This window comes from Chiroxiphia lanceolata, chromosome 1, assembly GCF_009829145.1.
Source record: "Chiroxiphia lanceolata isolate bChiLan1 chromosome 1, bChiLan1.pri, whole genome shotgun sequence".
Classification (NCBI taxonomy): domain Eukaryota; kingdom Metazoa; phylum Chordata; class Aves; order Passeriformes; family Pipridae; genus Chiroxiphia; species Chiroxiphia lanceolata.
Genome location: NC_045637.1, coordinates 139074052 through 139097463, shown reverse-complemented (window position 1 = coordinate 139097463; position 23412 = coordinate 139074052). Strand labels below are relative to the sequence as shown.

General features: G+C 39.8%; 1 protein-coding gene across 3 annotated transcripts; it reads right to left on the bottom strand.

Annotated features, from left to right (window-relative positions):
- Positions 1-119: 119 nt before the first annotated feature.
- Positions 120-23311, bottom strand: PDSS1 (decaprenyl diphosphate synthase subunit 1). Of its 3 annotated transcripts, XM_032711260.1 has the most exons (11): positions 23201-23311; positions 21538-21602; positions 20546-20669; positions 20049-20179; positions 13154-13295; positions 11900-12011; positions 11703-11812; positions 4990-5070; positions 4692-4805; positions 1310-1390; positions 635-1091 (listed from the first exon to the last, which is right to left on the bottom strand). In XM_032711260.1, the coding sequence occupies exons 1-11, from the start codon at positions 23309-23311 to the stop codon at positions 1026-1028; spliced, it is 1137 nt and encodes a 378-aa protein (XP_032567151.1). In that variant the 3' UTR covers positions 635-1025. The 3 variants fall into 3 exon arrangements, with proteins under 3 accessions (XP_032567159.1, XP_032567166.1, XP_032567151.1); XM_032711268.1 differs by lacking the exons at positions 635-1091; positions 23201-23311 and adding an exon at positions 120-563 and having other exon boundaries at positions 21538-22477; XM_032711275.1 differs by lacking the exons at positions 635-1091; positions 20049-20179; positions 20546-20669; positions 21538-21602; positions 23201-23311 and adding exons at positions 120-563; positions 14785-14872.
- Between the last annotated feature and the right edge of the window lie 101 nt (positions 23312-23412).

The following is a 23412-nucleotide window of genomic DNA, read 5'->3' as shown; positions in this document are numbered from 1 at the left end:
TTCTTTTGTTAAACAGCCAGGGAAGCATTCAAACCATCTCTCTTCACAGGAGTTTACCAGACCCTGTGCATGCATACTCTGTTTATTAGTGTAAACAAGTGAAATTTGGAACAACTTCGGTTCTCATACACTGATTTATATTTATTCTCATTGTGGCCTTTGTGCATCGACATGTAAACATCTTCCCCATCCCCCACAATCAACAGCCCCCCACTAAAACAATTGTACAGCACAGTTTGATTTGCTCTGAATTGCATTGCTTCCCGCAGTAAAACACTTCAAACTTTTGTTTAAAAAAAAAAAAAAAAAAGTTTTTTTTAAAAAAATAATTTTTGGTAGCCTGTGTTGGAAGCAAATAACTTTTGAAATAGATGTAGGCACAGTCTGGTAAGTAGCTGCCAGGACGAGTGGAAGGAGTTGTCTCACTTGTCTCGCATGAGAACCATTTCTGTCAGGTGGACGAGGGCTTCCCTCTCGGGGGACGGCCGCAGTTTGCAGATCTCTCGCGTGGCCGCGTGGCAGTAGCGCTGGGCGAGGTAGGTTGTCTGCTGCACACCATCACTCTGAGGTGGGAAGGCAGTGAGAGGAAACGGGTAAATGATCAGCCTCCCTCCTGCCTTTTGCCTCTCCCACTGTACAGGGGTTTTAAGGTCAGTCAGTACCCTGAACACTTAATTATATTGTGCAGGGGAAAGGAAGAGGATTCGTTCTATATTCATGGAATCCTACATACCTTCCCCAAAGTGTCAAAATGCTAAAACTCATCCACATTAAATTTAAGTATACTTACAAAACAGCACTGGTATTAATAATATATTAGAAACTAATGCTTTAACCCTTCCCCTCCTGCCCTAAGTAGGGATGTGCAAAAAAATGTGCTATTCTGAAAAAATAGGTATTAATTTTGCACAGACCATTATTTAGTCTTTTCAGACTAGCGTCAATTAAAACTCATATGGGGTGTGCACTGCAGTTACAAGACTGACTGGTAATGATGTGCCACTTACACCAGTTGTTGGATACAGCTACTCCTCAGCTGAAGGAACTGAGTTCATGCATGAGCTTTTTACTTTTATTATGTGGATTTTATGCTATGGGAGGGAAAAAAAAGAAAAAAAGCTCTTCAGTACCTATTGTTTCTTCTAAAACACTGTGCCAGTAAGACAGCTGAAGAATTCTAACTTGGCACTGTATACTGCATGCTGCTTAGCAGGTATCTGAGAATGCAGCCCTGCTATTTTACTTTGGAGACAATGAATTTCAGACCAACTTCAGTAGGGAAAGCAGAAATATTTAGTATCAGTCTTACCTGCAACACATATTTCCAAGCACGTTCAACATCTCCTGGCCTACTGAATCTCCTCATTATCATAGCATTCATTTCTGGAAACTAAGCACAAAGGGAGAAGGTTTTTGTACTGCTTTTGTTTTCCATGTAGCTGCCTGCCATGCTAAGGTCAAAACGACAAAGTACAGACCTCTTCCCCTGCCACTCTTGTTATTATGGGTATAGCTTTAGGTTCATACTTGCAGTCTGCATAGGACTGTAGTACAGCACAGCCCAAGCATTTAAACTTAAACTGTCTGGCTCTGCTGGCTGTAGCCAGTTGGTAGCAAAAGGTAGCACCTGCCATTTCATCATGTTGAGCAGATGATCTACTGTGGTAATTTCTGATGTGGCTACTCCTTGGAATATAATCTGCTTCAGGTATTTTTCTATCACAAATGATGCTTAGTGTTGGCACAGCTCAAAGAAGCACCTCTTCCCCCCCCCAGGTACAACAGTGAACACAAGAGGTTTGTTGTTTAGCTGTTATATATCCACTTATACTTTCTATTATGCTGGTATTTTATGTACACAGGCTCTGCCCTGTGTACATATATTTCTTTTTAATAAGAAATATAAGGTATTTTGTTTTCAGTCACACAGCATTTGTAGTTAGCAATCCATGCTCAATTCCCTACAAATCAAGTAGGTAACTCAAGTCAGTTGTGTGAGAAAGTCGCATTACTTATCTAAACATGCAGGCTCTTTCTTCAGATAGCCTAGAAACAGAAAAACCTGGTGCTTGCTAAAGTAAGGTCACAATTCAAGGCACCTACTCTGCAGAAAAATTCTTTTTAAAGGAAAGAGGTCTTGGTTCATCTTGTTTGAAAGGATTAGAGTCAAAGAAAGATGATTTTATTGCCGTACACTTGTAAACAACAATCTGCTTTCCTAGCACACCTTTGGTCCTGAAACTGCAGCTCCACAACCTTGTTCAGGTAGAAAACACAGCATCCCTAAATGTTGTTACATTTCCTTACTACTCATATGAAGTCTTCTTGGAGATGCATTTAGAAGTTTATTGGTGACTCATACATGTATACGGGATCACTTTTTATATTTAAGCACTAAAAGGATACGAAAATCCCCAAACCTATAAGGCAAAGCTGTTATTAGCCACTCTGCAGATTTAGCAGACAATGTATAAGACCTGGACAGGAATGCTTATAATAAAAATAAACCCTCATTCTTCAGCTGTACTAGTTTAAGAAGGGCTTTAGAATTAGCATATACTAGTGTATTTCATTAAGAAATAAATGGGGTGGGGGTTTTTTTAACCGAGTGAACTAACTTTAAATACTGAATAAATAGGTATCACATCAAGCTAAACATTTTTATTTTCTATAAAGGCCTCTCCTTAATACTCTAATGCACAAAGATGTATTTCAGAGGGAGGGGAGAGAATGAGAAGAAAAGGCAGCTGTCACTAAAGATCCAGAGCATGTTAGAAACTAAAGAATGTTTTTCAGAAGACAACTTGGGGATAACCAGCTACATGAAGGGGTCTGCAGGATAGTAGTAATATTAATTTGAAGAGAAAAGACAGCCTATAATTAACAATTACATTTTGGACTGTCTTCAAGTCCTGGCTCAGGAATTTTTATTCTCAGATACAAATAGATGAAACATCTTTCAGAAGCAGCAAAGACAAGTGTCTGTTAAAGCTCCACATTTTTTTAGCGCTTATGCCTTGTTTATGTATCCCTTAAGTCTGTAGTGCTATTCTTCCAGTTTCTTGAAAACAGCAAAAAATTTTCAGCAGAGAAAATGAAGTTAATGTGGAAAACTTTGTAAGATGGTCAAGTTATCTTTCAATGCAAAAATATATGCTTCCCATCTATCAAAAATATAAATGAGAAAAACATTTAAATTTGACCTACAAAGAGCAAGATTTTAAAATAGAACTGACAGATTTTCTTTTCTTGTATTTTTATATTATGAACTAATTTATCTTATAAAGCTAATTAAAAGATAGGTGAATTTGAAAGTCAGAGACAGAAAACCCAAACAAATTAATAATAGTTTTAATTTAAAAAACTGGAATATTCAACACCCACAAGACAATCAGTGTCACCCATTCTCTGCCAAAATCAAGAGTATTTGCAATATGTCGTTTCTCTCTGTAACTTTAGCACACACAAAACCAAACTGTTTCACAATTGCATCCTCTTTCTCTGCTTGAGTCTCTCACTGTTCTTTAGATGACTCCAGTTGCTGATGACTAACAGTTCTGAAATAATGATTCAAGAACATGCTTGTGAATCCCCCAGATGATTACATGGAGAGGGACTGAGAATATAGAGAAAATTTTTCTCAATGTGCATTCGTCTGCATTGTTAATTGTCCCATACTCTGTGCTTTCCTGTCTTTTCTGAGTTATGGATCTTTGTAAATGCCCTAAGTATAAGGAAGCAAACACATTCTTATGTTCCACCTCGCCCCACTCCAGGCTCTTTTAAGAAAGAGGGGAAAGTAAATGTCAAAGTTGTTGAGGGTTTGTGTTTTTTTTAAATGATTTAAAACTTTTCCCATGTCAAGCTCTCAGCAGTTCCACTGAGAGATCATAGACTAGAGCTCTTCTGGAACTAGATGTGCCAGTTTTTTATGATGCTGTGAAGTTTGGTAGGAGGGACTGCTTTTTAAGTCTCAAATCTTCTTTCCTCTGGTGAACCAGAAACTTGAGCAAGGCACATAAAACCAGTTTCTTCCCCATTTATGGATTAGCACCAATTTTAATGTTTCTTTTGGTGCTGCTTGCACTCCTGTTTTCCTTGAACTCCTCCAAATAATTTTAAGGCACTAAAAATCTTGACCCATTTTAAACTTGTTTTATTTATGACACTCCTTCTCTTATCCAGCCTTCAGAAGGGAAAGCTTCCCACATTTGTAACTGGATAATACTTGAAGACAAAGAGATGAAGATATCAAATCCAGTAAATAGAGGTACCCACCTAAAAGCTAGGCAGGGATTTCAGTTCTTGGCCCCAGGATGGATACAAAGCCCAGAACCCGGCAAAAAGGCCTTGACATACACAGTCAAGCCTGGGAAGAACAAGATGTCTCAGGAGAGAACATAAGCAAGAAGCTACTTAGGAATAACCTAAATAAAACATGCAGATACTCTGTGAGTACCTACAAGGGCCTAATAGTAAGAGGAGCTGTGCAGGAAGGTGATTCTCAATCTGTCAGAACATGTGTGCACACAGAATCCATCTGACCCTGAATGCACAGATTGTTCACACGGGCCCAGGCCCCGCTTAATGCGGATGCTGTAGCCTTGATGTGTTTGAGCTGGACCTGGGGGTGTGCTGTGAGGAGCAGTTTACACGTTCTGTTTTGAGGAAGCAGATACCTGTTGACTTACCTGTCGACAAGCAAACAAGACAGGGCCTGTGGCCAATCCAAGCTTGAGATCTGCTGCTGTTGGTTTCCCCAGACGGTCGGCACATGATGTAAAATCCAGCACGTCATCTATTAGCTGGGAAAAAAAATAAATATGCAGATTATTTAGAAACTTTCTTTTTAAAAATGAGAACTAAATACAGAATAATACTTGTTAAAGAGAAGATTTACAGAAAGGATTAAGACAGCCCACTTTGACTTCTAAAGCAGTTTGGAGAATTTTAGACTTTACATTCCTTTTAGTTCAATAAAAGCACTACCTGAAAAGCTATGCCAACGTTTTTTCCATACTGATATGCAATCTCATGAACTTTGGGATCAGGGCAGCCTAGTATTGAAACCTGAAAAGACAAAAAAACCCAAGTAAATAGAAAGCTTTAGTTAGCATCCACTTTTAGTCCCTCACCATAGGTGTGACATAGCCAGCACAGGCAGGAGGGATCTGGGAAAGGCAAAAAAAAAAAAAAGCTGACTCAGGGGCACATTCTTGCTTATCTCTGTTCATGGAGACACACAATGAACCGAGCTTACTAGAAAACAAGGCTGAAAAGCAGTGTGATATTAAAACTATATTCAAGTCTGGTCTGGAAAGAGATTAGCTTTATTAAATATTTATTATATTTAAAAATTATAATGCAGGGATAAAGAGAGGAGATGTGGATGCACTGCACATGGAGGCTAGTGGTTGTACACAGTCCAGTGACGGGGAAATTAAACTTATTACATACATAAATCAGCTAGGGGACAACTGGAGGTCAGACAACAGATAAATGGACATTACATGTCTCATAAAAGATCACAAAGCTGGATGTGTTGAACCCAGTACAGGGGCAGTTGAGATAAGGAAGATTATTTTTAAGGTGATGTTAACTGTAACTGACTTGCTCAGAAAGATGAGTTAATTAGTTTGCAGGCAAAGATACTGAGGGATAATTAGTGGCAAAGAAAAGACATCATATCAACCTGGCAAAAATATCACTAAACTGAGACAAACAAAACATTTTAATTGAGTACAGATAAAGAAATCAACTATCTGAGAGACAGAAATAAACTGAATAAACTCCATAAAACTAAAATACAGGACATAAATTAAGGTTTGAGAATTAATATCTTGCCTCAAAGTAAGGGCACTTATGCTTTTGCATTTAAGCATTGAGTATACCCTTCACAAAATCAAGTTGGTTATATTTAAATACTCAGATTTGTTTCATCCTTCAATAAAACAATTAGGAACAGGGGGCAAAAATCCATCCTGGTTTATTGCAGGCATTCCAAATCTGCTGTGACTAATGGAAGGAGTGAAAATACATTTTACTTAACATAAGACTAAAAATATATGCTGAGAAAGTCACACAATATAAATATAAATATATATATATATATATATATAAACCAAATATGTTTATATATAAATTCCTCTTTAAGACTATGTAAAAAAAAAAATCATAAAAAAAACCCCAACCCCCAAACCAACCCCAAATTAGAAGAAAGTCCAGTAGTAGCTTAGAAGGTGAACATGAAGAGGGAAATAAGAAACAACATTATATTCTAATAAATGTGATGGCACAAGATTAGAGATTATTTCATGCATCAGTGCACTTCATAACTGAGCATCAGAACACCTCCCACTCATAAAATGCATCCATGGATAATAACTAAAACCCAGAGGAATCTGGATGCCTAAGGCATTAAGAGCATCTCACATTTCCCAATTTTATTTAAAAGAGGAGGACAGTATAGCAGGAAAATAGTACTACTTATGTCTAATAATCATACAAAATCCTGAAGGCTATTAAACAGAGTGAACTGCAAATATGAGATATTTAAATAGATGTTGCTAGAAACTATCGAACTAGAGTATTTTGCCCTTTTATCCTTCTTTTGGTACTTGTCTCTTAAACAGTGGTATTTGCCCCAGAGATCTAACATATACTGCTGTACCATGCCTAGCAAACTTCTGGTTGCTTCTGGAATATAAATCACATAATATCTGCAAGGCAGGGGGACTGCATCTACCCTGTTTCAATAAAATCTTTACCTACCACCACATTTCATCTCATGTGGAGGAGTAAAATATGGATTTCAGTAGAACAAAATCCTGGTGAATGAATGGCAAAGGATCAGAACAGGCGCTAGTTGGCAGAGGCGGAGAGGAAGTGCCGTGTAAAGAGAGGAGCTTCCTCATTTAATTTGAAAAGTCAGGAAGAACAGAGCTACTCCTGTTGGTGGACAGTTTTCAAGGGACACAGATATCACCTATACAAAGAATCCCACCTGTGTATGTACATGCAAAAACCAACTCTTAGATACAGAATATAACACAAGAAATATTCATCAATGCACAATTAACTCTTGCATCTTTGCAAGAGAAGACTGTCATAGCTCCTGTTCAGGTTATGAACATTTCTTATTCATATACAAAAAGAAAGACAAACAAAAAGACAAAATCCAGGAGATTGATTTGCCAGTCATCCTCAAGTCAGCAACCCTCTAACCATGACCATAAACCTGCAACATGGCTGGGTCATGTCTATGAGGGAGTTGCTTCAGGATGCAATTTCTCAAAATGCTCTTGTAGATTATTGCCCCCACCTGGACACTCACCAGGATGCAGCCAGGCAGCTTGTCAATCCCAGATGAAGTTTAACTGAAGCCATACTGGGATAATAGCATGCATTTGCAAATACAAATCAGGGTAACCAAGTCAATGCAATGACATGTTTAAATTATAAAGCTCATCCCTTAAAAACATTCTGTAGCTCCCCTAACAGATATGACTTGTTGATGACAAATTTAATCTTGGAAAAATTCAGACCTGTCCTCCACTAAATCATGATGAAAAATCCTAATACCAGGTGGAACAAATTCTTTAGAAATGTTCTCTAAATTCAATAAAGCAAGTCAAATCTGCTCGGTATTATTTCAAACACACTTTTTGCAATAAAAAGTTGTTTCTAGTATGTTATATGAGAGACTGTGAATCAATCTTGCCTTTTTACTGAATTTTACATCTGTAAAATATATAATCAGCTCTGGGTAGATAGGTCCCGCTCTGATATTTAATATGTGACAATATGGCAGCTGGTGTTGAAAGCATTTGCACATTTCTACCGGTGCCCTGCAGGTCACAGAGGAAAACCTGCTGCTGTGCCAGGATATGCTTGTATAAACAGTACAAGAGATGTTTGTTCTTGCACTCCTAGATTTCTGAAAAGGAAAAGGCTCTAAAATCTTTTCGAGACTTTCTCCTCCATGCCCATCTCTAGAAGCAGTCAGGTTCCTGCCTTCTCATTCATGGCTCATCCACTGCTGTTCTAGACAGGAGCACTGTTCCTCTTTCCAGTAGAATCACAGAATAGTTTAGGCTGGAGGGGAACTCTGAAAGTTATTTGGTCCAGTTGTCTGCTCAAAGCACTTCACAGTTAGATCAGGTTTCTCAGGGCTGTGCCCAGTTGACTTCTGAGCAACTCCAAGGATGAAAAATCCCACACTCTGTCTGGGCGACCTGTTGCAGTGTTTGACCAACCACATGGAGAAATTTTTCCTAAGAGCCAACTGAATTTTTCCATGAACTTGTCCTTTCACTGCACATCTCTCCATCCTCTCTGTGCCCTCCAATTACAAGGCTGGAGGATTCCCCCTTTGCCTTCTCTACTCCAGACTAAAACCAGCTCTTGGCATATCATCTGCTCCAGTCCCTGCCATCACGGTGGCCCTTCACTGAACTCACTCCACAGTGTCCATGTCTGTCCTGGAAGAGGTAGCCCAGCCCTGTGGTCTCACACATGCTGGACAGAGAACAGTCCCTGCCTTGGATGTGCTGGCCGTGCTGGCAGCGATGCACCCACAGTGTTCCTGTCCCTCCCTGCTGCAGGCACATCCTTACTTCCTCCAGGATCTTCGAATCCCTTTTTGTAACTGCTCCTGCCAAGGAGGTGGTGAGGGCCTCCCAGGAGAGGGAGATGACTACCCAGCAGAAGCCCCCACACACTGCAGACAACTATCTTGTCCCGAACCTGCATTTTCATGCATTTGACCTTTTCTCAAGTAACTAACATTTTAACATGCTAACCAAATACCTGTTTATGAAGAATTGTACTTTTACAGAAATGAAGATTATCTGCCTGGATATCTGTGAGACATTTATTCTAATCTTTTTCATAGCAAAAATTATAAAGAAGAAATATCCCCAAAGGACTGACTGTATTTTAAATAATAAGGAAATTTACTGGCTGACTGTAATATCTGATACTACTGATGCTATTACCCTATATCTGTCATTGGCCATTATTGCAGTCTGTGTGCTTAACTGGGCTAGGGGGACCAATTCTGCTGGTGGGGATCAGAGGTCTTATTTTCTTAGACACCAGTTTCACACTGTTGTAGGTTTTCTGATGGAGGCCTGTGCACACACCAAATGATGAACTAGTTACAGCAGGAGCTCACAGGTAGATCCAGAGCTGCAGACTATTTGTTTTCTTCGGTCCCTAAGGCAGACCTTCCACACACAGCCTTGCCTCACACAAGGAGGCTGCATGCTTTCTCCTAATACAGAAATCAAGAATGTCAAGTGCAACCTTCCACTTATCTCAAAGCAAGCATGATTTAATCCCTCTTCTGAAAGTATGCTGTGCAAAATACAAACGGCCTTATGAGGCTTAGGAATTCACATTATAGCAGGGTAAAAAAAGAAAGAGAACCTGCTAAAGTTATTTTGCCATCTCCAGCTTGCCTGATGACTAAACAGAAATTCCACTTCAGCTTTATTGTTTCTGAATTCTTGAACCAAAGTCACTTCTCGTGTTTCTTTGAAAAATGCCTTTCAGTAACTAAGGCTTCAATGACCGTCTGGGCCATCTGCCACCATTTCCTTTTGCAATTTATTACTTTGACTGAAACTTTGTAACATTCCGCCATGCGGAAATAAACTGGAGACTGGGATGGCTCTAACATCTTGAACAGACTATTCTGTCTATAAAAAAAGTATTTTGCTAACTTAAAGGACTTTGATTTAAATGTAGTAATGCTTTGGCAGTGCAGAAGGTATCTAATACAGTGAACTAGACTGGTGTTGACAGACTCTATAATCTTGCTTAGACGTTTTTCCAGGAATACTCTACTCTTCCATCTCTAAGAATGTAGAATGCTAAGATGCCATCTGAACTTGTTTGACATCTTCTTTCCAGTTAATACTTTTATTTTATTTATGCACAGCAACAAATCAGTTTTTCCCTACCATTAACAGGAACTGAACTGCTTTTAATGGCACACTAGCCTGGTTGTAACTGATGTTCTGAAAACCAATAATCTCTTTCCTTAGCTTTGTCCCTAAAAACAAAATAGGAATACTCTTGATTCCCTAATTGAATTTCAAGCTAGAACTGATGATCTGGATCATTTTCACTACAGAAAACAGATCTCCATTCTGATTCCATCAATTTCCTTAGTAGTCAAAGTCATCTGAACAAAAATGTTTCAAAACCCAAACACACCAAAAAACCTCCAAATCTCAAACAAAAAACCCTCCCTTTTCACTGCTATCAATGGACCTCTCCTAATCCATGCAGAAAGAAACTGAAGAAGACATACATATACAACTCATTACTGCTCTGTGCAGTAAGTATGGTTTTGCCATGAAGACAGTCCTCTCACTCAGCTTTCCTTTATAACACAAATCTTACAGCATATAAAATTCCAGCAATTCAGCAATGGAACAACTCAGACCAGCCACTAGAAGAAAAGCAGCCAAACACCATCCCCCCAGCATTACAGCCTCTATCTTGAGAGAAGTGCTTAAAGCCTTAACTCTTGCAAGTCAGGAAAAGGAAAAAGCTCAAATTAGCACATTTGTAAGGAAAATCCACTCAGTGGGAAGGTGATTTCTTCTATCTGCAAAGATTATTTTAGAGAGACTGTCAAACTGAACAGAAAAACATGTATATGTTTTTACTAGGATAGCAGAATAATGTGATGCTCTTTACAAGTCCAGGTGCCCACTGATATAAAAGAAGACTTGCAAAGAAAATTCTTGCCAGGGTAATACTGCCATTAATATGAACAATCCAAAAGATTTAATTTCTTTCCTCCAACTAGAATGACATTTTCCCTCCCTATAAAATCCATGTCTCTCATTCTGTGTGATCCTTTTCATACAAGCAATTTTCCACTGCTGTCTGTTGCACAAATGTACCAGTTCTCTGAGAACAAAACAAGATGATTAACATTAGCACAGATTTTTAGTCTAATTCTCTTAGAACTCCCTCTTGCTACGGAATACACTAGAATACACCAATATACTGCCTTTAATTAAAAAAAATGAAAAAATAAAACTCTCTTGGGGTAAGATTATTGCCCACCTTCTCCATTTTCTGCACTAAAACTAAACATGTATTTTTGAATAAGAACATAATCTTGAGTTGGATCTTTTTGTAATCAAGTAACAGAACTGAATTACAGATAGAATTGGATATAGCAATTGATAATTAAAACCCGCAGACAAATCATGTACATGCTTCTGTTCTTTCACAATATGGTCTACAGTATAAACAATTAATTGTTTCCTCTCACTGTTATCATTTAAGGTCTCACTACCAATGAGTAGGGACAGATGCCAAAGATGACTTAAAATCAAATTTAGGCTCAAGAATGATCAACTGAGACGAAAACTACTGCCTCAAGGTTGGAGAATTTCATAAATTAAAGGCTGCCACTGTGATCCTTATTTTGAGGCAAGTGAGGATAACAATAAATCTGTGTATGAATAAAAAACAGAAAAGAAAAAGTGCAAAACAATATTGGAGGCTACACAGCTGAATTGTGATAATATTCAGTCTCAAACCCGTTCAAATTCTGGCTGAATACCATTTAAAGGGTTTGCTTTGGAGGGTCTCCAGAGAAAACAGCAATAACTGGGAGTTTAACTGTGAAGCTCACAGTATGGTGTGTTAACTTGAGAAGAGACAGACGTACATACTGCTTTACAACTGTTTGCTATAAGACTCGCAGTCTTCTTAAAAGTCTTCTCGAGGTAGTGAGCAAATCTCTCATTCTCGTTTTCCTTGGAACCCAACTGGAGGAATTCACCTAAAAAGATGCACAGATGGGTGGTTTTATTTATGGGTTTACTGCTTAGGCAAGCAAATCTGAAGAATAAATAGAAAAAGACCTTACCACGCACCAGATCTTCAATCACCTGAGTTAGAACAGAGACGATAGTAGTATTTCCAATTCGGGCTAAAGCTACAGAAGCAGCTGAGAGGATGAAGTCACCAGCTAGAACAGCCTAAGAATAAAAAAAAAAAAAAAGATAACTCTTAAGTCTTTTCCAGTGTTAGTAGAGATGATACAATTTCCTTTATTTGGCAGATCTACTCACATCACGTAACTTCCCTGCATAAAGCACAAATATCTCATTGTAACAGAAAAATCAGATCACCAAATATTGAAGTCAGAATAATTTTTGAATCTTATAGTGTTGTTCGTATTTTTCTATATAAGCTCTGTCCTCCCTGTATGCAATACCTGAACATGTGTTTGCCTATGAAGTTTTTTTGGAACATTAATTCTCTGTTTGACCATTCTGTTGTGACTGTTACACCACGTGAAGTCTGAATTGCTGTAAGTTCTGGTGCGTCAGCAGTGTATTTCCTTCCTTGCATTTTCTGGTTAAGACCTTCCTTGTAATGTGCTATGAAGAAACACCACTCTCAAAAAAAATTTCTTGCTGACTGAAAACATTTTTGTTTTCATTACTGATCAGACTAATATACAGTGTTCAGGATGAGGTACAAGTTCAAGGTGTTCCAATAGCACTGCAGAGAATGGCATAGGGAATGTACAATCAGTAAGAATCACAGAATGGGTCAGGGTAGAAGGGACTACATGGTCATCTAGTCCAACCTCCCTGCTCAAGCAGGGTCATCCTAGAGCACATGGCACAGAACTGTGTCCAGACAGTTCCTGAATCTCTCCAGTGAGGGAGACTTCACAACCTCTCTGGGCAACCTGTTCCAGTGCGCAGTCACTGCACGGTAAAGAAGTTCTTCCTCATGTTCAGGTGGAACTTCCTGTGCATGTTTTTGCCCTGTGGCTCTTGTCCCATTGCTTGGCACCACTGAGCAGAGCCTGGCTCCATCCTCTGGACACCCTCCCTTCCGAGACTTATAGACACTGATGAGGTCCCCTCTCAGTCATCTCTTCTTGAGGCTGAACAGGCCCAACACTACACACTACAATCACTCATTATCTAATGTTTTCAACAGTTCAGAAAAGGAACACACATTTGTCTCACCCACAAACTGTGTACACCTCTTCATACTTTTTCCAGCATATCCCAAGACCTAGGGATAGTAACTTAACAAAACTCTAGGTGTTTGTGCTTTGCTGAAATTCAAAGGCAAGTCTTGCACTTATTAGCAAACTCACCTTCCTCTCTCCCCAGATTTGATTAAGTGTCCTTTTTCCTCTGCGAGAATTTGCATCATCAATAACATCATCATGAACTAGACTGGCTGTGTGGATCATCTCAGCAATTATGGCCACAGAGCGCTGGCTTGCTTGCACCTCCCTAAAATAAAAAACAAGAACTGTCAAACAATTAAATCAGTTACGTATCGTGCAATACACTAAAAGAAATCCCTACTAAAACTAAAAAAAATGTTTTTCTGAAAACAGCTGTCGCAGCTTTTCTGTGGTCTGAACCCCATTTTCAAACCTGGAATTGGGAAGACAAGAGAAGTTAACATCACATTAATACAGTAAGTGCAATAGGATGTTTCCATCCTTATTAAAGGCCTATTTCTACCTTGCTGCATTAACAGTACTGCAAAACTCCTTTGTTATTGACTCTAATCCCTCTAAATCCAGATTGCAATAAATAGCACAGCATCAAGGACGCTTGGTTTCAAGGAGATGGAAAACAGCAGAGAAAAGAATGCCAGGTACTTTTGTAGATGAGTTTTAAGTTTTCCTTATCTCTGTATTGCTCTACCTATTAACCAGCATCACAAACTCCAAAACTAGATAACTCTACTAAACAGCAAGCTGGAGAGATCAGAAGGCACAGAAACCTGTATTCTACATCTGAAAGACATAACTCATGGATCTTATCCTTTATGTTATCTGATTACCTTAAAACCTCAGAGGTTCTTCAAAAGCCTAAGGACTTAACTGGAATTATACGGCAATCACTTTAGGACTGTAAACACCAACTACCTAACACTTACTGGAATTCAGCCTTTGGGATAATCTAACACTGATGAGTCAACTCTCAGTAGTTCACACCTACTTTATTTTTTAAACTAGGTGAAAAGAAAGTAATGGAACAACATAGAAGCAAATATCTAGGGAACAAGACTGGCAAAATTAGCATAAAAGAGCCTACCTAGCTCCCACAAAGGACCATCTACCCCCCTATCCAACTGCCACTGTCTTGTTCTGTACCATCTTTTTTTCTACCTCTTTTCATCACGGGTTACACGCAGGATCCCAGAAATGGCTATCCCAGCCAGCTTTGTCTCATAGCTGTAACAAGTCCACATGGACACAAAACACCAACAAAAACCCAATAACCAAAAAAAACCAACAAAAGAAAAAATTACTTCTGATGTATAGATACCCTACTTCTGGTATACAGACAACACAGAAAATCACACTATTTTCCAGAAGAATAGAAAAAGAACTGAAACAAAAGACAATAATTCCAGCTCAGCTGTAGGGAATTTAAAACCCTCCTGCACTGCCTATGTCTATTAAAATGTAGTGATTAATCACAAAATGGAAGAACATCTTGCAGTGTGCTGCATTCTGACACCCACCTCTACACAGAATTCTGCATTGCTGTCAGTGGGAGTTTTACATCCTGAACAATAGCAGGATGAATGCATAGCTCCCAGGCTCTGAAAATGTGGCTTTTACACAACAGAAAATAAGAGCTGGAAACCTTCAGGGTGGTTTGAAGGCAAGTTTTACTGTGGAGTAATAATTTAGTCAAATGCTAGTTCAGTGTAAATAGTTTTCCAAAATAAACTATTCTTACTAAGTAGGAGAAAACTTACCTTCAAAAAACTGTAAAGGTCTCCAGCCTCTTTCATGCACAGGTCTCCTTTTGGGGATTCCCTTTTTCATTAATAATGTCAGCAGACTGGACTTCCTGCTGGGAAGCAGCAGTAAATGGCAACACTCAACCGACACACCAAAATCTTTCAGTAGTATGAAGACAGTACAAAACCAGATATTTCAAAAGCAGGTTTTGAAAAGTTCTGCATTTTAGTGCATGTCATCTCTGACAATGACTAAAAATGGCACAGGAATGCTAATGGTTCGTGTGTCTGGTTTCCAGAATGTTATATCAAATGTGATAATTTAATCTGAAAGTTTTTTTTTAAACTACTATTTCCATAAAGTCTCAAGCAAGATTCTTTCCGTTGCTGGCAAAAAAAATCTGCAATAGTTTCCTACGAGCATCTTGTGAGAGTAATTTTGAATCAGAGCATGCCTATTTTAGGGGAAAACACACAAGAAAGAGGATCCTTCTCATTCCCTGCCATTTTTCATTCAGCTTTGCCTGCCAGACAAAAGCAAAAAGTGGCAGTAACTCAAGTCAATAGATAAGTGGGCCCGCACTTACCCAGTAAGTGGAAAGATGCCATTTTTAGGTCATTCTCAAAGTAAAGACACCCCCAGATGATACGTACTCACACAATTTTTTTGTACAACTGTAAGTTTATCTTTTTACACATGCAATATATTAAATTTTAAGTCCTTGAGCATGTTCTGTTTTTCAGGAGGACCTCCCCCGCTTGATTCTGTGATAAGGTTCTATAGACTTACAGTACCTTGAGGTGTTTTTCATTACAGGACTTGTCTAATGTACACTGAACAAGATCAAGGCTCATCTTATAAGTTAAAAAAAAATCCAAACACATCTCTCCCTACAAATATCCCTCTTCAAAAAAGACAAAACCCCCACAAACAGTGAGGGGGGAACTCAAAATGATGCAAACCAGTATTCACACTCTGAAACAAAGAGCTTTGCAATGTGTTTGCCAGTAAGTAAATATTTTGCCAGTTTAAAGATAGAAAATTGCAAGAGAACTTGCAAAAGAACTTGCAAAATTTCTGTGTTATAACCACATTTCTCCAAGTACATTTCTGCTGTTAAGCCCCTGTGGCTGAAACAACCATTACAGAAACACAGTCTGTGACATGGAGGGCACTACAAACTAGGAGAAGCACAAATAATGTATGTGTTAGTATGGGAGCAAATTGCACAGCAGCTGAAAACCAGCAGAGTACAGGCTTCTGACAACCACCATCTGGGGGAGTGAAAGAGGACTAAGGTTGCTGGCAGGTCCTCATATCTTTAGGAAATATTATTCTATCGAGTTTAGCCAGGTCATTATATAGAAATGTTTCTCACACTATTCTAATGAATTTACTTCCCTTTTCCCCCCCTATTTTCTCTCTTGAGATGTCCCTGTACTTCTTTGGTCCTTTCTTTTTTGTCTCTCTCATTTTGGTTGCAGAAATAGAAATAAAAACTCTTATTTGCAAACACCTTTGGAGAATACACTCTAAACAGAAACATTAGCTCCTGTCAAGCTAAGTGGTGATTCTGTGAAATTCTGCACACAGGTATGTGAAGAAATGCCAGCGGATGTGTGAAATTGAGGGTTTGTATGACCTCAGCTTAAACTATTTACAACAATTCTCACTCTCACACATAGCTTAGTTGCTATCAATAAGCAAAAAGCCACTGCCCAAGGGACTTGGACTTCTGGCACTTAGAACTTCAAGAGAAAACAAACAACATACCAGCACAGAACAATTTGAGTGCTTCAGCCACTTATATTTTTGTTAATAGTTCAGATAATTCTTTATTACAACTGTCATTATGACTACATTATGACTGTTATTATGACTACAATAAAGTGGCCTCACTCTAGAAAAACAGTTAACTTGCTGAGGGTATTCTAATTACTTCACCTTCCTCAAATCTCCACAGAAATGATCATGTCACCTAACCTGTAAGCAGAGATATCTGAGCATTCCACTCCATTCTCTTGAGAAGTCTCAGTTACTCTGGTGGGACTCTGTGAAGACAAAGAAGTCTCTCTGCACTGCCTCCTAAGATCAGGACCTATAACCTTACTAAGTTGAGTCCTTTTATTGTAACAACCAAACAAAGCAAAGTATTCCTTTTATAGCATAAAAGAAGAAAAAAATAACCCCAACAAATGAAAGAGCAGGCAAAAGCATGCTGGGTCTAGCAAGTTATATGACAGTTCAGAATGGCAGCAAGATGAAGCAGAAGCTCAACATCAGTAACACAAACCCCAGAGGCAAGATAAAAAAAAGAAAAATGCTAGGGATGAACAGCACAGGATACTGGTTCACTCTGCAAGTCTACAGATACTGCAGTCAGTGTCTTTGACTACATGTGTGAGAACCAAAGCTTCAACAAAATAAAACAAGTTTGGGAGAAGAATCAATATTAACTAAGGAAAAGAAGGACAAAATACTTTAAGGGAAACGACAAGCTGAAAGAGGAAAAACATCTTAAAAAACTGTTGTGAGAAGCAGAATGAAAGGCAAGTATTTTTCCCCTAGGGTCTACAGAGAGTAGCAGAGTTACAAATACACAGTGTTTCCTTCTCTACATATACAATTTTCGTTACAAACATTAATAAGTTGGAAGAACAATTTGTCACCTGGAAACAATGCTGCTTTAAGAAACAACAATAATGAAACCAGTATCAGCATGAACTGGAAGTATATGTATATACAGAGCAGGTGTAACACAGCCTGCTTCGAGAAGCTTGAAAGTAAAAGAGAAGAAAATGCCCATAAAACTTCATTAGCTCACAGGAAGTGGTTATCCACAGTATGAATGTACATTCTTTGGGCATGGCCCAGGCAAACCTCAAAAAACATCGATCATCATGCATGAACCAAAGGGCAGTACAGTGAAGACTTGTACCAATATATGTGATATTTAATTACAATCACAGGCTTAGAGAAATTGGCAAGAGGCAAAGAAGAGGAAGGTAAATACCCTGAGATTTCATTATATTTCTTTGCTGAAACATTTGTTCTCCCCACTCAGACTTTCATTTTAGAAGCAACATATCAGAGATAGTGACTCAGTCTGGCTTATACAAGGAACATTCAGATTATCGAGGAAGCTTTTAAAACACCAAACTGCAACAGATGTACAAAAGCTGCCAAATGACACAAGCATGTATAAATCAGAGGACTTATGCTGAGGGCTGGCTACTGCAAAGCAAACACCTGCCCCAGGCATATGTGTCACCTGAACTCAGAGATCACACTTTCTCACTGGCATAGGGCAGGTCTCAAAACTGGTCTTGATGGTTTTGAGACACGTGGACAAAAATATGTCCTTGAACATATACATATGCCAGAAAACAGCAAATATGTTCTGAGCACAAAGGCAAATTCAGCCTTTCTACCACTATTTCTCTTTGATTCACTCTTCAACTCCCACGCTATATGACATCAGTTCCAGCCTTCTCAGTATTGCAAGCATAATTTCGTTCATAAGCTCCTCATGCTACACACTAGAATGAGATAAAACTATTTTTTACTGTTATTCTGACTAGAAAGATGCTCCAAAAACTCACTGCCCCAGCTGTTAAAAATCTCCTAAGTTTCCATCCTCTTAGCAATAGGAGTCTTTGTCTTAATAGCTCTTTCGCCCTGTTCCTGATAAATTTGCAGACCACAAGTCTTCATTCTCCCTAATTATCTCTGCAGTTCATGCCTGAAGCTAGCTGGACTTCTGAACACAGGGATCTGACACTGAATCTGATGATTTTAGAAAGTGTTTTATACACTCCCATAGCTGAACTAGATATACTAGGGTTGACACATGCTAGGATAACTTTAAGGTTTTTCATAGAGAAGGTGACTGCAAACCACAGTGGAGTTATGGCCTAATGGGGCACACATAAGCCTGCAAGCTCAAGCAGAAATTTTTGGTTTACCGTGCTTCCTTACATTTCAGCATGGATGGCTGATCATCAAGAATGGTTTTGTCATCACAAAGTGCCATCATTATGCTCCTGTTTTTCAGGTCAAGATCACTCATGAAAATATTAAGCCAATCAGTGCTGTGACAAAGGACATCCCTGAGGAGTTTCACAACCGATATTATTTCGTTTGCTATCTCTAAGACAATGATATAGAGAAGTCCTGAATGGAGAACAGAATCAAGCTGAAGCAAAGTTCACTAATCCTGGACAATGTTTTTGCAAAACAAGGGGAACTGGCACACATAGGACAGGACACTGCCAACTAGGTTTTGCTTTCTCCTTTGAAACTATATTCACATAGGAGGGGGTATTCAGGGAGAGGTACCATAAAACAGCAAAATATATGCCACGCTCTGAGGTAGTAATCAAGTCCAACAAGGCATTAAACTACTACTACAGGAAAGTAGATACAAGAGCCCAGAGAAATCCCCTGTAACACTGACGAATTAGTCTAGAAATACTTCTGGAAAGGGACCAAAGATTTGTTATTTGAAATTCTATACAAGGCAAGACTGGAAGTGTAGCTGGAAGGCAGAGAACACTCCAGCCAACGTCTTTCCTCAAAATGCAAACACAGCAACTGATAGGAACGTGCGCAGAGAAGCATTTGCTATGAGCCAGAGCAAGGAGTGATAGAGAGTATAGGTGAGCACGACGTTCTGCTCAGGTAAAACTGCTTTCAAAAGACAAGCTCATAAGGATTACACCAGCTCTAAGCTTAGAATCTTACATTATAGTATAGAAACTTGCTCCTACAGGGTGAAAAAACCCTCCTGACTGTTTTGAACATCTCACAGCTTTGAATATAATCATACCAATTGCTTAATGGCTTTTCTGCATAATTACAGAAAAAGCCTATGGGAGTCTGTTCTCGCAGCAAAGTTCTTACCTGTAACAAGAGCTTAATGGAAACAGGAATGGTTACAAATGACAATACTTTTAAGGAAGTTCATTTAGTTTCTAATAAAGCATTTATGCAAGAAGCTAGAATTGACTAAAAGCCTTACAAATATTGTAATTTGGCAACATTATTTATCCATTACCAGTTACAAGTGCAGTCCACAATTTTATACATGGAAAAATGTAATAAATCCAGCAGTTCCTTTTGCACTGGTAACTACAAAAATATAGCTTCAAGATGGAACTTAAATTCAGGTTTTACTGAGGAGCGTTTTATTTTCATAAAGTTACTAGACATATTTTTTGGAAACACAAGAATTATAACTTTCAAGTATGATTAATATATCTAAAAGTGACCAACTCACTTGGAATTATTATGGTGAATGTTGCAAGCCCGAGCCATTAGCACCACAATCATCGGTCGAAAAGCCTTTCCTTTCCCATCAAAGTAATAATCACACATTTCCTTAAGTTCTGCTGCAGAAACAAGTAATTCCTACATAAAGGACAAGAACGTTTCAGCATAGAAGTCACAAAGTCAATCTGTTTAGTGTAAGTAAAACAATACGCGTGTATAAGGTTATTGCCTGCGTTCATTCCACCCAGTGTAAGCTGAAGTTGCTTTTAAAATTACTATGAGCAATCTGAAACATAAATGTATTTCATCACTGCAAATCAGGAGAAAAAAAATTGCATTCTGGTTCTATAAAATATCAGAAATGCTCCTTTTGCCTTCAGTTTAAGCTTCAGACAGTTGTTCATAAACATAAATAATATTCTTTCAGTAAGCGTCGTCCAAGTTGATGGTTGGTATTAAAAACAATCATTGCAACATCCCAGAATAGTCACCAAAATCCCTTACCTTTTTAATATCTTCATAGAGATTCTTCAAGTCTTTTCTACCAAGTTGAAAAGGGTCTTGGTATTTTTCATCACTAACTGTCTTACTGCAGCTGCACAAGTGGGATGTACTTGTATGATGAAACCTGGTGACAGTGTTTTTTAAGACAGTAGTGTTGTTAAAAGCAAACTTTCCCTGATTCCCCAAACAGAAACATTTGAAAGCATTTCCTCCTCCTCCCCTTTCCTTACACAAGATGTAACCAAAGGGCTAAAACAGATGAAGGCATCAATACATTCTTTTCAGCCAGATAGTAAGGTGTAAGCACAGCACAGCTACATATTGGAGATCATAAATCTTTAGGAGCTGGCAAAGTGCCTTTGGCAAACAGGAACACCCTCCCCCCCGGCCTTAACAGATTACAGAAGTCTTCTGAGACACATAAAACTACATTTCTCTCAATGTACTCCTTTTGAAGACACTACAGATAAGTATAACCTATGGTTGGAGACAAAGCCTTCATCTTCCCGTAATATAAGTATTCTGTTAATTTCTTCCCTCTCTTGTAAACTCCTGGAAAAATATTCCTGAATTAGATTTGAAATTTTCTCATTTGCACACCCAGCTACATTATAAATTAAATCAATACTTCCAGGTAGCATGATGATGCTATGAATGATCATCAGGAAAGGGGGGAAGCTCTACCTGTACGCATCAAGCGTACATCTGGTTTACTTTTTTTGTTTCCTGGAGTTGGAAGTTTATGTTTCTTATTATATTTCCTTTTCCAAAGTGAACCATGTGTATTCTCTTGCAGCATTCCTGCTTTGCCTGCTACTCTCAAGGATAGAGGACTTGGATTCAGACTCAGCACCACAGCAACAGTCTACACAGAATTATCCAACTACATATTAGAGTGATGAGCAAAGTTTATAGCTCACAGGTATAACTACTCAGTTCACCCAACAACTGTGTCTTTACCCATTACACAACAATGTGACTCTCCAACTTACCGCCAAAATACATTACATATTTTTGGAAACGACAAAGCTGAACTTCTTTGGGTAAAGTGACACATCTGTACAAAATAAAAGCAGGGTTAATTTATTAGAGCTTTAAATTGACAGAAAACATTCACTATAAAAAACATGTATCTGTTCATCAGCACTACTCTATTTCTCCATTTTAACAACCCTGCATCAAAGGGAGTCTCATAATCTCCTTCCGTATCACAAGACATGAGTGATAATGAGAGAATGTGCCAATAGGCACATTAAACTGACTCTTCTGCTCAGGAGTGTTGGACTTTCTCCCCTTGCAGGACCAGCCCAGGAGCCTTATCAGTTAAATTACCAAAACTGCTCTAATGAAACCTTGCTTTTGCACTTGTGTAAGTTGTAATTTTCCAATGTGCCCTGTCTTGCAGATAAATCTGGACTGCACTGGTCAAGGCACAGAGAAAAGGGCAAGAGCTATTTCAGTAAACCAGTACACTAACAGAAGAACATGTCCTTTTTTTTTTTCCCTGAAGCAATTTCAATTCAGCTTGTTGCTTATGATAATCTACACATGCCTATCTCCCTGCTAGATGTCCAGAATCTAACTTCCAAACCTAGCAATGTCTCCAATGATCTCTGCCTGCAGACATAGCCCAGGAGCCTGAGGGAAGGCACAGTCCCAAGTACACGATGTCCAGCTGACAAAGGAAGTACAGCTTTTGCTCTGCTCCTGGCAGTCGGGCCAGGACGACCCAGCCCTGTCCTCCAACACAGGCTGACTCAGGGGCCGTGCTGGGCTGAGCCAGCCTGAAATCACTGCAATCCACGTGTTCACCAAACTGTCTCCGGAAAAGCCTGCAAAAGAACACTCAAGAAGACCTAGGACTAGAGAACCTGCTTCTCAGGCCTCCGTGTCTCCTTGTTTGTAGATTTAAGTCTCTCCTTGGACATAGGGAGCGAAACAAAAGCACTGTAATGGCTCAAGGACACCCTTTCATCCTCCTCGCGTATGAAAAAAGGCCATGCAAGGACGCAAGGAAGTACAGAAACCCTAACACTCTGCAGCTCACTGCTGTGACTTCAGTGTCCAGCCCTACGGCTGAGACTTTTGTAAGTCGCTCTCTCGTACATCTCACCGTGTTCTGTTGTTAAAAAATAGCTGATCTCTTGCTAATCTTCCTTCGACGAGGGCACACACAGACTCCCTCCTTTACACCGCTGCTTAACACTGTAAGGCTGGCTCATGCAAGATGCTGGACACATCAGCCAGAGCCCTTTACCGCGGGTCAGAACAGCCGTCTGGCCTTGTGAAGAAGCTGTAAACGAACGCAGTGAGAGAACTGCTCCCACTACGACTCACACACAAACGCGTTCGAAATCTCAAACTAATGAGAACCGCCTTCCCTGCTCCCACCTAGAGACGGCTCTGCGAGGTTCACCACACTAACCAACGCTGCCCCGAAAACCCTTAACCCAGTGTTTAACCTTGCACCGAGCGCGCTCCTGCCCCCAGCAAGGACCCCCGGCAGGGAACCGCCTCCGGGCCTTCGCCCTTCCCGGTCGGGAGGCTGCGGAACGGCGAAGGCGCGGCGGCTGCGGGGTGACCGCCCGGCCCCGCGCCCCGCCCGGCCCCCCTGCCCCATTCATTCCGTGACCTCCCGGCGCCCGCCGCACTCACCGCGCTGGAGGCCGGCGGAGCGCGGAGGCCGGGGCGCGGCACGGAGCCGAGCGGCGGCGCCCGGCGGGACGAGGCGCCGCACCGCCACCACCACCACCACCGCAAGGCCATGGTGTCCCCCAGCCCCGCCGCGCCGGCACCGCCTCTCGGCACCGCCGCGACCCGGACGCGGAAGCCCCGCGCCGCTACTGCCCTCCGGCGGGGTGCCGGCA